This window comes from Opisthocomus hoazin, chromosome 8, assembly GCF_030867145.1.
Source record: "Opisthocomus hoazin isolate bOpiHoa1 chromosome 8, bOpiHoa1.hap1, whole genome shotgun sequence".
Classification (NCBI taxonomy): Eukaryota; Metazoa; Chordata; class Aves; order Opisthocomiformes; family Opisthocomidae; genus Opisthocomus; species Opisthocomus hoazin.
The window spans coordinates 13,611,938-13,627,561 of NC_134421.1; the positions used below are offsets into that span (position 1 = coordinate 13,611,938).

At 47.4% G+C, this 15,624-nt stretch overlaps 1 protein-coding gene across 1 annotated transcript in view; it reads right to left on the bottom strand.

Moving 5' to 3' along the window:
* SYN3 (synapsin III) overlaps nt 1-15,624 on the bottom strand; it is a 202,229-nt gene that overhangs the window by 168,441 nt on the left and 18,164 nt on the right. Inside the window, exon 2 of the mRNA XM_009944026.2 lies at nt 11,983-12,473. Coding sequence (XP_009942328.2) covers nt 11,983-12,299 — 317 coding nt within the window. The 5' untranslated portion in view covers nt 12,300-12,473. The remainder of the gene's footprint in view (nt 1-11,982; nt 12,474-15,624) is intronic.

The following is a 15,624-nucleotide window of genomic DNA, read 5'->3' on the forward strand; positions in this document are numbered from 1 at the left end:
TGCATTCTGTTTCCAATTGGCAAACAGAGAACAGAATAAAGAAGTAAAGGAAAATGAGGGGAAGCCGGTTTTGCTCCCTATTTTATAGTATTAAGAAAAAAAGAAGCTGGCTCACATTTTTACTATGTGTCTATTTGTTCCAATAAAAAAGGAGAGGCAGTAGGAAGGCAATTTTACCCATGGCTGAAACACACCAGTTTTTAGCTGAATGCTCCCCTCCCCCAGAAATGAGAAAAGTAAATAAAAAAGTTGTGTTGTTTTGTCATTCTGGCTCAAAACCAAGTCAAATGTTTTCATTTTATTAGAAAAAGACATAAAAAATGTCAAAAGTTTTCTGCTTCGTTCTAATGAGGGTATCTGAAGGCTGTATCACGCTTCCCTTCCCAGACAGCCCATCCATCAACACGATGCTAATAAGACCTCTGCATAGATGTCAGTGAGGGACAGTGTAGTAGCCAGGTGTGACCGAGACCAAGTGGCTCTAACAACCCCTGTCCAGTAGAAAAAGCAGCACTCTGGCCATTCCCCCCCGTCCTGTTGAATTTATGAGTGTTGCATGTAAAAAAGCAACTCAGCAGACAAGCTGAGACATCACGCCTCTAACAATAAACAGGAACGCTAAATGCACTTAATAATTCCATCATATTTCTGGAGGCACGGCTCTAGAGGGTCTGGCAACATTCCTTGCTCCTAAACATTGGGGATATTGCTGGAACCCGTGACATCTCAAACACTGGAATAAGCTTTAAGTGGGCCCACAGGAACTGGTCTGAAATTTGAGGCACACTGTTCACTAGTACAAGCTTGTTTTTATTCCCAGCACGCTCATAACGTATACTCTTTACCAACATTTATGAAACACACTTCCTCCCTCTATGGCCTCTCCTTTTTGCCGACCAGCTGGTTGCAAACTCCTAGGTGCTGCTTTGCCTCAGCTTGTAATGAAGTGTGATTAGCCACAGTCTTCAGCCCAGTACAGATGGACCAAAGAGCTTCCGCTGCCTCGTCCAGGAAATTAGCCTTCACATGGTTAAAAAAATCCTCTCTCCCATCTCTACAGTACTGGCTCTGCTCAAGGATAGTGACACAGAGGGCACACACCCAGCATGAGAAGTCGTTAGAGTAGAGCAAGGGACCTCAACTTCGACACTGTGTGAGCTCTGCTTATCCCTCTTTCTACACAGGTTGTCTCATCCCGTGTCTCAGATAACTTTCTTTTAACAGCACGATATATCACTTCCTTTCAAAGACAGCCCCCCAGGAGGGTTAACCTGCTCCGAGTGTCTCTGAAGACTACAGGTGTTACGCAATTTGCAGCCAAATATTTTGGTCAGCCCATCATTTCGACACTGCCCAGGGTAAGAATGAAACACTTCTCACTGAAACGTCTCTGAAATGGATGGAGTGATGTTTCCAGTTCGCACCTGGGGTTTTGGAGCCCCTGGGCAGTAGAGGCTATCATGCTGAAATGAAAAATGGCTTGAGCCTCACCCTGGAGCCCCTGAAATATCAAGCAAGCTGCAAACATTGCTGATGCTGCGGAAACATCACGATGCCTCCGTTGCAAGAGGGAGAGTCTCGTGGCCAGTACCGTGCAATGTATGAAATAGCTTCTGGTCCCTGCAGTGGACATGAGATGAAGGACAGGAAGACCACGCTGCTCTGGTGGGGATGCAGGAGAAAGACGGATGTTTCTGGCAAATGAGACTGTGCAAGACGTTTGTGGATGGCCTCTGCCCCAAAACCACCTGAGCAAGGCTCTCCCAGACCTCTGCCTAGGAAGCGACATGCTGCAGGGTTATCTAGGCAGCTTGTAGTGCAGCAGCAGGGCAGCACCCAGCAGACCAGTCAAAAGCCTTTCTAGGGAACCTCACAAGTGTCCCCATTCACCTCCAGCACAGTCAGCCACTCACTGCCCCAGGATGGAGTCTGTCTGGCATCCCCCCAGCTCAGGACACGGGGCAAGGCACTGGCCATGCAAATCCCCCCCTCCCCCCGGCAGCCTGCAGCACCGACCACCCCTTGGCTGGCCACCCCTTTATTTTAAAGCATGTCAGATGTTCACCCCGCCAGAGCACAGCATTATAATTTGGGTAGGCAGGGTGCAGATGGGCTGGTGTGGTTTCTGTGATCTGAGTAAATTAGCATGTAAACATGTTTTGACTGAAGGAAACTGCAGGGCCGTGCTCAAGAGCAGTTCCTGGGTGGGATTTACAGTGCTAGGCAATGCGTTTAAATGTGGCCACGCTGGCTGGGAGGGAGGAAACACCATAATAAACAGCCAAAGGTCTGCCCTGGCTTCCAGGGAGAAAACTTGCCTCTCTCTTTGCGATGAAGAAGCCACATGCTCTGGAAAAGGCCATATTTTCGGGGTGCAAGGACATCAGACAAACGTAACTTCTGCTTTCTGCCTCAGCCCTGACACGATTACAGGGCCGCAAGAAACCTGATGCCTCTTCTTATGAAGTAATTTGGAAAGAATAAAAGCTTCGTTCCTACAGCTGATATGAAACCATCCCAGTCTGCCATATATATACACCAGAATACCAGAGTCTATTGCTCTGATGTCACTAACAGCTGGGACAGCTTGTACCGCACCTATGCGAGGGCTGCACCTTTGTACCGATGCCCACAGTCTGCAAACACGGGATTCGGTCCTCACAGGGCGTGAAGTCCCCTGTGAAAGCCTCGCGTGTCGCCAGGCCAGGGGAGGTAGAGCTGGGCTGGTGGGCTGCCGGCGTGGGGGCTGGGGCCAGCCTGCACCGCTGTGCTGCTCCCTCATCACGGGGAAACACGGCACAGCAGGAGCAACTCCTCCACGAGGAGCAGGGGCTTCCAGGATCGGGGAACAGCGAAGGGACAAACTGCACGCCTTACTTTTCTCAGGAGAGCGCAGACAGATCGCTGTCAATGACTTTCACCTTGCAACTTCTCTCTGTGCGACACACAACTGGTTACGCCTGCCTTGTTCTCTTTCTGCTTGAAAACAAAAGTAGGTGCAACGAGTGCTCAGCACAGGAATCCAGGAGGAGCTATTTGTGCAGATCTTGCAGTGTCTCCCCTGGAGTTATTTCTTTCTCTTCCCTCTGCTTGTTTTCTCTCGGTGCAAAGAGGCGTATCCAAACTGCTTCAGAAGACTGCTTCAGTGTTGTGGGAAGCGGAGACATCAGGGATGCAGCAGGGGACTGCACAGCTTCTGCCAGGCTGGAAAATGCTCTGCACGGGTGAGGAATAGGAAAAGATTCCCAGGTATTAAGCATCAGCTAAAGAAAGAGCCCGAGGAGCTCTTCCCCAGGTACAGTGCCGCTAGACAGCAGCCCGTGTAAGAAGAGGTGCAGAACAGTGGCCTCGGCATCAGGAAGGGAGTAGCCAGGAGGGACAAGAGATCTGAAGTGATCGTGATGGCCTGGAGGAGTGCAGTGATTCAAAGCTTAAAGCTGTTCCTGTGGGTCCATTAGCTGGGTGAAGCGGAGATTATGACGCTATGCAGCTTTGAACACAGGCTGGTATTTTGTGTTAAATTCATGGGACTTCTTCAGGGGATCCTGTAAAATGGCTCTTGTTTGAAGCAATTTTCTAGGAGAGGAAGAGATCAAAGAAATACATCGCAAATCTTCCTGTGAGAGACCTCAGTGGAGCTGATGTAGTAAATATCATTGCCGTTGCTGGTGATATGTCTTGGAGCAAGTGGGAAGCTATCCTTCAGACGAACAAATAAGCCTGAGCCCAAATCCCTTGTAACGTGAACGAGCCCAGCCACTTCTTGGGGCATCACTGTTCGACAGAGGCCTTGAGCTGCAAACTCAGGAACAGGCTTGTACCTTCACCCAGAAATGGGCTCAGTATCACTGACAGCGTGCCAAAGAGGGGCACTGGGACATTGTGATGGCAAATTCCTCCAAATCCTCTGGCTGTGCTTGTGCCTCTGGAGTAAGACACAACAAGCAAAGAAAGCCAAGCCACACTTTGGATGGAGACCACTTCTCATCTTGAGTGGGAAGCAGCCTTTCCCACCCTGGGGAGAGGCCAGAGCAAAACATGCTGAGGAGAGGGGAAATGTGCAGGACTCTTGGGGAGAGGTGGGCAAGGGGGTGGATGGAAGAAAGAGGGAGACAAATGGTGAAGAAGAGACATGGGTAAATAAACCAGCAGGGATCCACGGGTAAATTCTGGAATCATCTGAATTATTTCCCTGGAATCACATTACAAGTATTTCTCTCGAGCCCCTTGGGAAAATACGGCATGTAATTCTTCCTGGATCAGGCTGGAAAAGGCGAGGCTGAAGGCCCCTGGACTGGGTGTGGGGAGACCTCAGGGAGGGAGGGGATGGGGTTACCCACTGTACGAAATCCCCCTGTCAAAGGGCCCGGGGGCCCAAGTGATACACAAGGCACTCACTGTATGTCCGCATTGTCTCCTGCATAAAAGGGGCTGGGACTGGGAAAAAGGAGAGAGTTTCCAGGATACTGGCCAGCAGCCGCTGGAATGCCCCGACTCCCCCAGCCCCTACGCGCTGTGAAGGCAGTGGTGAGGGTAGGGAGGGGGAGGAGAGATGCATTTCTGCCCTTTTTTCTTCAGGGGTGAAAACAAGGAAGGTTTTGCTTTCAGGGGCCAGCCCTCAACCCCTTCACCGCTTCTCCCCAGTTTAGCAATTCCCAGGTGCAAATAGTAAGGACTTTCGAGATGGTCAAGCCCTGACTGCCCGGGGCATAGGGAAGAGAAACAAACACTCCGCAAATGCCAAGGTCTGCAAGCTACTGGAGCTTTTGACTGCATCTGCGTTGGCCCAGAAACCCTTATGCACTGTTCAGCTGTGGGATGAACTGCTTGGTAGTTAATATTTATTCTGTAAGAGTACCTTGGGCCAGGGGTGAGGGGTGTCAGGGTGCTAAAGGTGGTAGATAAGCATGATGGATGTGTGCTTTGACACCTCAGAAAACAAGGACTGAACTACAGGTTAAATGGACCAGAGGCAAGAGCAGAAAGAAGGAAAGGGTACCCGCACTGTGCAGACAGACAGGGAGGGACCAAGAGCTAAATCCAAGCTTTGGGTTGGGTCAAAAGGTAGCTCTGAATACACTGACACTGTACCAGGAGCTCCACAGAAGTTTCAGCTCCAGCCCTGGCGTGCAGCATTACTGCACTCAGCCCCGTGCCTCCCTGAGGCGAGACCCTCTTGCTCTTAGTGCTGTCACCACCGGGCTTGCTGGACCCACTGAATCGAGAGCCAGCTCAGCTGCGCTGCAGGTAGGTCCTCGGCATCCAAGGTCATCAGGCTGTGGGAACAGGCAGCAAAGGCTGGGAAGAACCACAAGACCCAGCCCGCTCCGGTTACTGTAAAACAGCCTCCAAGGCATCATTAGTTATGGGATCACACCAATGAAAGAAACGCCTCTGCTGAGGATTGTATCGGGCTGTGATGGTGGCATGTGGGGGTTTTTTGTTTTTTTTGGATAAAGGAATTCCTCATGGTGAGGTCCTTGATGAGGTCCTCAGTCCCGCCCTACAGGGCTGGAAGGGTTTCCTTGGCTAGAACGCACGCAGAAAGGGAAGCTTTAGGCCGGGAAGGGAGAAGGGTTTTTTAAATCTTCTTTTGTGAGTGCTCCCTTTCTCTCAGGGAACCGAAGGCCTGTTTTCAGGGGAGACCTGGGTTGGCAAGCCACCAGCACTTTAACGATCGCAGACACAACCATTCAGGCTGCTCTTTCTATTCAAGGAGCTACAGAGTCCCACACAATAACGGCCTCCCAGCATCTTCCTGTGCCACCTCCTGCTCATGAAATGGGTGTAATCAAAGCCATCCCCCCCAAAGAGAAGAAGCACTGGTTAGTGCAGTGCTGTTGCTTTTGGACATGGCTTTTTGTGCTTCTCTGAGCTGTCAGGAGAGTAAGGACACTTTGCTGTAGGTCTGGTCCCCCACCCAGGCTACATCACAGCCCCATTCCTCCTGGCCCCAAAGAGCTGCGGGTGGGGGGAGTGGGGTGGAGGTGAGGGGCTGCTTTACATACAACATAAGGCAGCAGTTTTAATTTTGCATATTATCAAAATTGTCCATTGCTAGAACATTTCCACGTTGCTCAATCTAGACGGTGTGGCCTGGAGCTGTTTGCAAAGGGTATCATTTTGTTGAGGGTTGTGCAGTGGTTTATTCCAGCCTACTTCTGCTATCCCTGAACCTGAGGAGCAGGGGAACCAGGCTAACTTGAACCAACACTAGGGCATTGCAGCTGGATTTCAAGCAGAAGAAATCTGGCTCACAAACCTTGAGAAATACATCCAAGGGATTTTCTTTTTTTCTTTTAATATGTACAGGACTAGTCAGGACATTCTGAGGTTAAATTCTATGCATTTATAGGAACTCTGGTAAAGCAATTAAGGTCCCAGATTTGACTTGCATTAGCATATTTATAACCTGGTGGGGAATGTTTTCCATATTCCTTGTGTCTATTTTTGTAATGATACTAATCCTTTCATTTCTGTATCACCTTTCATTTAGGAAGACTAGATCCCTAGTTGCTTTACATATGCAGGACAAAAATACAGGCAGACTTGATGGTGATATACCTAAAACAGGTTGGATAGTATGTGATAAATGCAATTTATTGATTATCTTTGACAGTCCTACCTCCTTTTTACCCCTATGCCCATTTCCTAGGGAATACAGAAAGTCTTCATGATGCTTCCAAGTGTGCGCACATACATGCACGCATGTGCACACGCACACGTTTAAGACATACCTTTTCTTTCTTAAAGATTCCATTTTGCCCTTAAGTCACACTTGGCATGAATTTTAGGGACAGAGGTAGACATGGCTAAATGATGAAAATGTCAGCTTTCTAGCCAGATTGGTGAAAACAAAAATTTCACTTGTAAGTTTCTTCAAATTATAGCTGCATAGTTGCACAGTATTTGTGAAACTTTAAAAGGTGAGCTCTGTATAACACAAGCTAATTCATAATCATTTATTTTCAGTTACCATCATGCTAGGTGCTTTGGGGTTTCTTATCAGGAAATATAGAAAAAACTTTGCAATTTAACCTGCAAATTCCTGAGGTCAAATTTTAAGTATCTGTTCTGAACAGTAATAATAATAAAAATAAATGATAATGAAGTCCAAATACAAAAGCTAGTCAAGAACTTTTCATTACATTTAATTGAGACGAGTATAAAAATATTCCGCTGAATGGGAGCCTTAGTATATCACCTTCAGCCTACTGAAAGCATGAAATCACTGATGACGCTCACTGAATATTTTTGAAAAGAAATTTCTTGCAAAAAATTGGAATATAGGAAGTCCCATGTTACTAAAATTCAGTGTTAGACTGTTATTATTTGACCAGTTATGTTTTTGGACAAATGACTTATTTAAGGCTCAATATTGCCTCACTATCAGAAGTAAAAATAGTTTTAATTTAATAAAATAGAGTTGATAATTTCCTCTAAACAGTATAAAATGGTAATCCTGTCAGGTCAGTCCACAATTAGACCTGAATCATGACATTATAGTTATACAAACAACCATTTCAGATTTATTAAGAGGATTTCACTCAGTATTAATCACAATTTTTCTCTTCCTTAATTTTTCAATTTTTGGAGACAGCATGTTCAGGCAGATGTGGCTGTAAAGTAAATGAGACAACAACAACGCAGTTTTGTGTCTCCTAAAATATCCTCTGTGGCTTGCTTTTTTTTCCTGTGAAACATGGCACAATACTCATGTGTAGAACTGCTGCACATAGGGCACATGTATTTTGTGCAAGACAGCGTGTAACGCTGCTAGCATGTGAAAGAGCCTGAAATTTGGACAAAACACACCAATGGCTTTGAACAGTGACATGAGATATTTCACAAATGCAACCAAGATATCTAGCAAATGCAAAAAGAACAATTTTGTTATGCTGTCTGTTCCAGAAAGCAATGTTTTTAACATATGTTGTTAATAGGAGCCTTAGCTGTGCTTGATCACTTCCCAAACAAGCTGTTTAAACATGAAGCATTAGGCTAGGAAGCTGAGCACTTTTGCAGAGGATGGGGGTTAACAATTCACAGTACTAAATCCTGTTTGATCTGCTGAGAAATTTAATCCCTCAAGAGCATGATTTTACTTAACAGCGCGTCGGGTAAGGGATTTGCCAGAGGTGGAACGTTTTCCGCCTGGCTGGGGTCAGATTGCCAGAGCTGGCTCATCTGCCATTACATGGAGTCCTGCCACCCGCTCCCTCATGGTCCCGCTCCCTGCTGCTGCATGTTTGCACGGGTGCGCATGTGTTCATGTCTGAGCTCCTTTTTTCTGGCCACCGCTGCAGCTGAGTTGTGGATGCTTTTTTGGAAGTCTCCTGAGCCACAGATACTGCTTGCCCAGCCCACAAGGAGGTGCCACCTTCTCCAGGTGGAGGCTATTTGGCTGAGATATGTACCATTAGTGACTGAAGAGAAGCTGAGTTTTTCCCCTAGGACACTGATGCGTGGATACATTCACTGCTGTGGGTGCCTCTGAGGGCTGCCTGTCACAGCCAAGAGCACGAGGGAGCCATACAGATTGTGTTTTCTTCTCATGCGCATTCTGAATGTGGCAGATTCACTGTGTGCTTCCTTGCAATGTGCTAGAGCAGGGTCTTGGAGAAGGATGGAATATTTGTTAAAACATTGCCACTTTAACAGAAAGCGGGGTGAGTTCCCTTGCTTTTAATAGAATATACCTTTCTTTTACTGCTGCTAATGCAGAAAGCAGCTGATCATATTCTGTGGGGCTCACATTATTTTTATAGCACTTCGTCTTTGGAATAAACCAGAACATATTGCATGTCAAGAGTGGTAAGGATCTTATAAAGGAAGACAGGCTGTGGATTCCCATTGATGATCTTTGCTTCCTCCAGGCCCCTGAGAGAAGCTGAGTGCTATGCTGTACCATCAGAGACATAGTAGCTCCTCAAAAATAGAAAGGCTTGCCATTTGTCACTTTAAAGTGCATTCAGCAATCACTTGCCTATTTGGGTTGTTAGAGCATTTCATCATGCACTTGTGCAACATCTCGTCCTAATCCACAATTGCAGCTCTTTGCCTCTGCTGTAATACAAACAGTGATGATGAATTAATGTCTGGCTTGGCTATATGGCTATAGTCTCCAATTATGACAAAGTGTTTTCATTTAGAGAGATCAAATGGTGGATTCCACTGTCTCTCACCCTTCCTGCCTGTGAACAAGCTGGTCCTTGTTGTAAACCCCATATAACTTGCTGTGGGGGAGGAGGCATTGTGGAAGCCCCCCGCCCTTAAAATAAAGGTAGTGCTTCAGTAGTTATTTCTTGGGGATCTTTTCTAGCAGACTTACCTATTTCAAATGGAGAAGGAAAGGGTTTCTTGAAAACCAAAAGGTTTCACAAGTAGGAAGAACCAGAGCAGCCAGAGGTGAAATGTATTGCAAATGTGATGCTTCTTCCAAACCTAAAATCACCAGCACAGAAGTAACAATAGGTTGTTGTTCACCCTCTGAAGTCTGGGACTGTTTCCATACGTGATGCAGAGCGGACAGCCAGAATCCCTGGAAAACCAGCTTCTTCAGCTGTGCTCTCCCAAGGCAAACACTGCTGCCTCAGGCTGGTCAGCTTGAGCTCACAGAACACCCTGGCTGAGACCAAGAAGATGACTGCCATCACTCACTTGGTACCTTACCAAGAACAAACATTCACAGAGCCATAGAGCCGCTGCTCTCCAGTGCCACTCTCAAGGGCTCACTGAGTTTCCTGGAGACACAAAAATCAACCTCCAGAAAGTACTCCTGGCCTGCTGGAGTGGGTGCATTGGTACGCACTCTCAGAAAGGACCACGTGCTACCTTCAGGCTGGGGAAGTTTCTAGGCATGTGTTTCTGTCCATGCTACAAAGAACCATAGAAATGCATGGCAGGCAAGGGTTAGTAATGCTGTTTCATTGGTTTTCATGTTATACATATGTCAGGATAGAGTCAAGAATGCATGAACTAATTTTGTTCAATGCTCTCATAACCTTAGAGAGAGTGAGGGCAGGGAGCCTTTGCAAGCAGTGTTGTTTGATATCTGCAAGCCGCAGATAACGCAGAGAGCCGGGACAAATTAAAGGGATCCCCCATCATGAGTAGAAACTGCTAAGCTACAGACAGCAGAGGGATAGCCAAGACAGCAGGATGCACAGAGTGCTTACACACGAGTGGAGGAGTGAAGACAGCACGGGTAGCCATACCTCTTCGTTAGATCTCCCAGCTGCTGCTCCATGGGCAAGCTCAGCTCACAGACCACGAAGTCTGCATGACAGAACAGCAGCTGGGGGATGTAAAGGCAGGGGTTTGAATGCAGTGTGTATTTTAAAACACTGCAAGAGAGTCCAACCCCTCCTCGTGCTTTCCCCTCCCCAGGCAACCTTCAGCACCATTAATCTCAAGGAAAAACTAGATTGGCCTTTGAGCTAGAGATTTCCTCTCTGATTACAGTGTTTTAGCTAAGCCCCAGATGCTAGCGCTGTGCGTTAGAGGCACTCCCATCCCCAGCTGTAGGATGCTGTGTTAAGGGACTGCCACCTGGCAGCATCTTCAAGGAACTGCAAAATCGCCAAGCAGAGATGGAGGTCGGTGAGCAGCAGCCTGCCGGGAGAGCCGCAGGTGTGCCCACGAAGGGGACATCAGGGCCGAGCCAGACGGGCATTGCCGACTGGGCTATTTGGCATTGAGAGGCTGCTACTGTGACAGAAGGCACTAGGCTGCTGAAGCATTTGATACGACAACCTCCTTATTGGGAACTTTCCCACTCAGTTAAAGAGTTGTTTTTCCTTTGAGAAAAATCCCACTGTTTTCCCTCTCTTACTTCAAGTTGGCTGAAGAAGCCTGACCTAGTCGTTCTCAGTCATTGCCCCTTTTTAGATAAGATCTTGCTTTGTGAGGGTACACCCAGGAAGGCAGGTCCCACCTTGTCCTCATTCTCCTGGGAAAGCAGAGAAGACCAAAGGTGACAACTTCAGTGAATAGGGGCATGGGATGAAAAGAATAATATAATAATCTCCCTTGGCCAAGACCTTGTATCCCAACTTCTTCCATTTCGAAGTCATCGGTATGGTCCCCTTGCCTGTGCTACCCTTTCTTTTTTCTTCTGTGGTGTGACAATCTTGCAGACAAAACAATTAACAACATCTCAAGACATGCTCTGGATTTTCCCCCAGACAGGTGTCTCAGCCAGGTTGCCTAAAGCTTTCCAAACCAGCCAGCTTTGAAAGGGAGCACACAGCAATCAGTAAGTAATTTCTCTAACATTTTAGGAGGCTTCAGTTATCCTACCCTTTGCAAAGTGTCCTCTACTGCCCAGTATCACAGGAAACAAACTTCCAAACTTCTGTTTGTAAATAGAGGCCTCCATCAACAGGACAAATTTGAGGCTTAGCTGAGCCTGAGACCCGTTTGCCAACAGTCACTATGCTTAGCAGGTGAAGGGCCCCTGACCAGCAAATGAACTCCAGTCGTTACTATTGGTAGTAGTAGGCTTGGGTTATCCCTTAGTAATTTTATGTAGAAATTTGCATACGGAGAAAAGCTCAAGAGATATTGAGAGCTGGAGAGACTGTGTCCCTTTTCAGTTCTAGAGCTATCACAAACAGTATGCGAAGGTCCTGAACCACATCACTAACACACCTTCAGCTACGACCTCTTAAGACCATTACTAGATGTCACAGCTCAGCTGAGCCTGCTGAACCAAGAATGTCCTATGTGTGCTCATCTATTGAGGCTGTCAAGGAGTTTGCCAATGAGTGCCAAATGAACTTTATTTCCAAGCAACATATGAGAAAAGCCTACTCTGCCATTTACGCAGGTCACCGGAAAGACGCCAGTTGAAGGCCAGAGATGGTGACCTAGATGCGAAAATGTCTGTGTGTCCCCTGCAGATGCCCCATGCCTCCCAGATCCCTCTTTCCTCCACCCTTTTTGGAGCTGAAAGCAGCAGGGAGGACTGTGATGACTTACCAGTCTGTGTGTGCATCATCGATCACCAGGAGGATCTTGGGTTTCTGGGCCACGGGTGGTGTGGGGCTGGTTGAGTGGTCAATTAGTCCTGCGGCTGCTTGTGTGGTTTGCTTCATGGCGCTGGAGATGGAGCTGAAGATGCTGGTGCCAGTAGAGGAAGAGTGCGATGGCTGCGGTGGCTGTGGATGCTTTCTCTCCATGGCGGGAGAAACTGGGGAGCTTGTGGAGTTGTCGGGGCGTTGCAAGTCCATCATGTAGCCGTTGGGCAAATTTGCCACAAAACTACTGTCTGAGAGACGCCGCCGGAGGAAATTCATTGTTGAAGCGTTGTGTGGAAACCTTCTCAGCAAGAGCGAGGCTGTACAACGGTGTCACCAGTCCTGGGGAATGTTTCTGTGTGTGCGTGTAGGGTACCTCCTCGCAGTCCAGGCAGGCAGGCTTTCCCCCTTGAAATCCTGCTGGAGAAATATGCCTTTGTTTTTCTTTCTCTGCTGCGGAAAGACCATCAAAGACATATATGTGAGAGGCATACTGTGAGTTTGAGATAAGAAAAACACTTTTGGCCATTTAAATGTGCACTATACATTATTCTACACTGGTACAACCGAACAGAGAGCAGAAAGTACTATGGGCTTTCTCCCATCCCAAAACATTTTCCAGTTGGAGTAGACCAGCTCACAGCAGCTTAGGGGCTAACAATTCTATAACTGTTCACTGTAGGGAAAGAAAAATTATTCTGATCGTAAATGTTAATTTTTATCAGAGAGACAGCTTATTTCTGGTATTTTGCACGTTACAAATAACACACAAAATATGCTTGTTACAGAATAATCAGCAAATGATCCAACAGGACAAAAAGTTATGTCATCTTTGGCAGGCTTCTAAGCAAGGCTTTGTATTTAAGGAAAAATGCCCTGAATTCAAATAGCATGTAGAAAATAAATAGTGGAAAAATCCTAGTACACATCTTGATCAAGTTAATGGCAGCTTCAAACTGGTTGTTTCTGTCCCTGCTGCTCCCTGCACTCAAAACTAGACTCGGAGCCAGCTGCATGCTGGTGTTTGCTAGACTTAGCAGACCACCTTGATTTTACAAGTTCACTTGTAGGATTTTTGCATGTACTCAAAACTGGAAGTTTGGCTATCTGATCTTCACATGCCTTTTTTTTTTTTTTTTAAGAAGAAAAGTCTCTTACTTTGCTTATCCTTTCCATTAAGAAAATGAACTATGTGAAATATAACTACCTGGCTCTTTTCCCCTGACCATTGTATGATAACTTTGTTTTTATCCAGAACACTAAGTTTTTCAGCAGTTAAATAATCTCAGAGTTAGTACAGTTATTTGCTTTTTAAAATTTGCACCTGTAGGCATAGCCCAGAAATGAGATTTCCACAGTAACTCCTCAAGACCTTGTCTCTGCTAAGACAGTCTTTGAGTCTTGACCAGAGGCTGGTTGGTGAGATTTGGGGGGTGGGTGGGTAGGGAAGTTAAAAACATATTGCTGGCAAAAAATAAATGTTGCTCAAGAGAAACCTATCTGCAGCAATAAAAGTGAGAGTTACCCTGTACATCAAGTGAGACGAGTCACCTGAATTCCTGGCATCACCGTTAAATGATGCCCTAACTCCCTTTGTGTATTTTTGAATGAGATCCCCATGAACACTAGGGATCCTTGCCTTGACCTGCCTGGTCTGGCCTCCCTCAATGCTTATACTCTTGTCCCAGTTTCTGATTGCCTCCTGATTGCAGGAAATAGTCTTTTCCCTGTTGGTCCAAGAGAACTCAGCATCTGCGAATCTCCCTGCTGGACCAGCGGCTGAGAGCTCATGGAGCAGCCAAACAGCTTTCTTAAAATAATATGCCATTTATTGTCACCTGTAGGGATTTACACAGCTTTAGAGACAAAGGTTTCAGAGCTGTCTCTGTCTGTACCTCTCTTAGCTCCCAGAGCCTTAGGGAAGGTTGGATGAGCCTGACTGGAGGAAGCCAGCTACAAAGAGCCCCCGCACACATCCTTCAAATCTCATCATCCATCACCACCCTGACCCTGTGGGCACAGGATCCATCTGGAGCAGAGGGCTCCCTGCTGGAGCTGCCGACATCAGCTTATTAGAGCAATTTTTCTTTCGATTTCTCAGCCCTGGTAGTACAAGACCTCTGACTTTGCTGGAGCCTGGAGGGAGTCTTTTCCCAGGGAACAGCTCAGGAAATCTTTAATGACTTCCTGCCACTTTTACAGTCGATAGCGTATCTCGAGGCATTGTGCTGACTTCCCGCCTGGTCCTGGCGCACCCAGTGACTTCACAACATCGGCAAACGCATGCACTGGTGAGCGCTTCAGTAGCACAGTCTGTTTACGCAGCAGTTGTTCCAAGAAGCAGGTAACATATATTATCCATGAATTACCAGCCAGCGACTCACCTCAGATACACACCCACGCAGCACTTGGCCTACTCATGTCGCACCGCAGTAACCGTGAGCGCCAGCACAGAGCCACCCACTGTTACCTCTCCAGCATGACCAGAGTGGTAGAGCCTGCAAAGACTTCGGGGGATTTATATACCACAGGCTGGGTGAAAATGCGCTGCGCTGTCCTGTACTCCGGAACCTGTTTTCTCTACCTTTCATAAGGCAAATAAGAAAAATCTCCCTGCTTTAACGACAGTGCACTCAAGAGTAGATCCAGTCCTGGTTAAGAGCAGCATCACAGAGATCTGTCTCCTGTCAGAAGGGCTCCAAATGACTATCCCGCTACTGTGCACAGCAATTAGGCATGCTCTCTTGGAGGGCATTGGCGTCATTTGGCAAGAGGTGGGAGGTGATTTCCATACCAGTCGTAGAAGTGGTTTTAGGACGAGATGCCTGCTCTTTGCATGCTTTGCACAGCATCGCAGCGAGCTGCTGGTTCCTGCTGTGGCAGCTCTCAGCCACGGGAGGGAACCTGGCCCCAGCCATACAGGCTGGACAAGGCTCTTTCCACAAGTCAGAATCCTTAGGACAGGGTCCAGCAGGACTTGCATGCTCTTGGAAGTGTTTCTCCCCCACTGCTAGGCGGTTGCACAGCTGCTTCTTCCTCCGCCAGGTTTTCACTCTCCAAAAGAACATGGGCTCCTTGCAAAGCACCAGCAAGTAAAGCAACGGGCAAACGTCCCTGCTCTGCCCTGCACTGTGTGTAAGAAGGACATGCAGGCACATGGCATAGGGTGTCCCAGGGCTGGGAAGGACCAGAGCACCCCGTGATGCTCCTGGAAGGCACACAGGTTTCCTGCACAACAGGGCTTCCCAAATCGTGCCCTTCAGGGTACCATTTACAATAAACAATTTATCATACTTATTACAAAGCCATAGCCACTTACCTCCTGGACACTTTTTAAACAGCGATATTTACAGTGTCCCATCATTTTTTCCACCAGGAATTTGGTAGTGGAAGGTGTTGTCCAGGAGACACTGGGATCTGGTAAATCTCTCTTGTCCTGAGAGTTTGGGATGCTGCACTGAGTCTGGCCTTTCCCTCTGCTGCCTGGCACTGCCTCCGCTTGCCGCGAAGACTGGGCTGCGTGCCGTTGGCTTGGGAAGGAAGGAGAGAAAACCAAAGCAACTGATGTCATGGGGAAATCTCCCTCCAGCAAAGCACGCAGAGG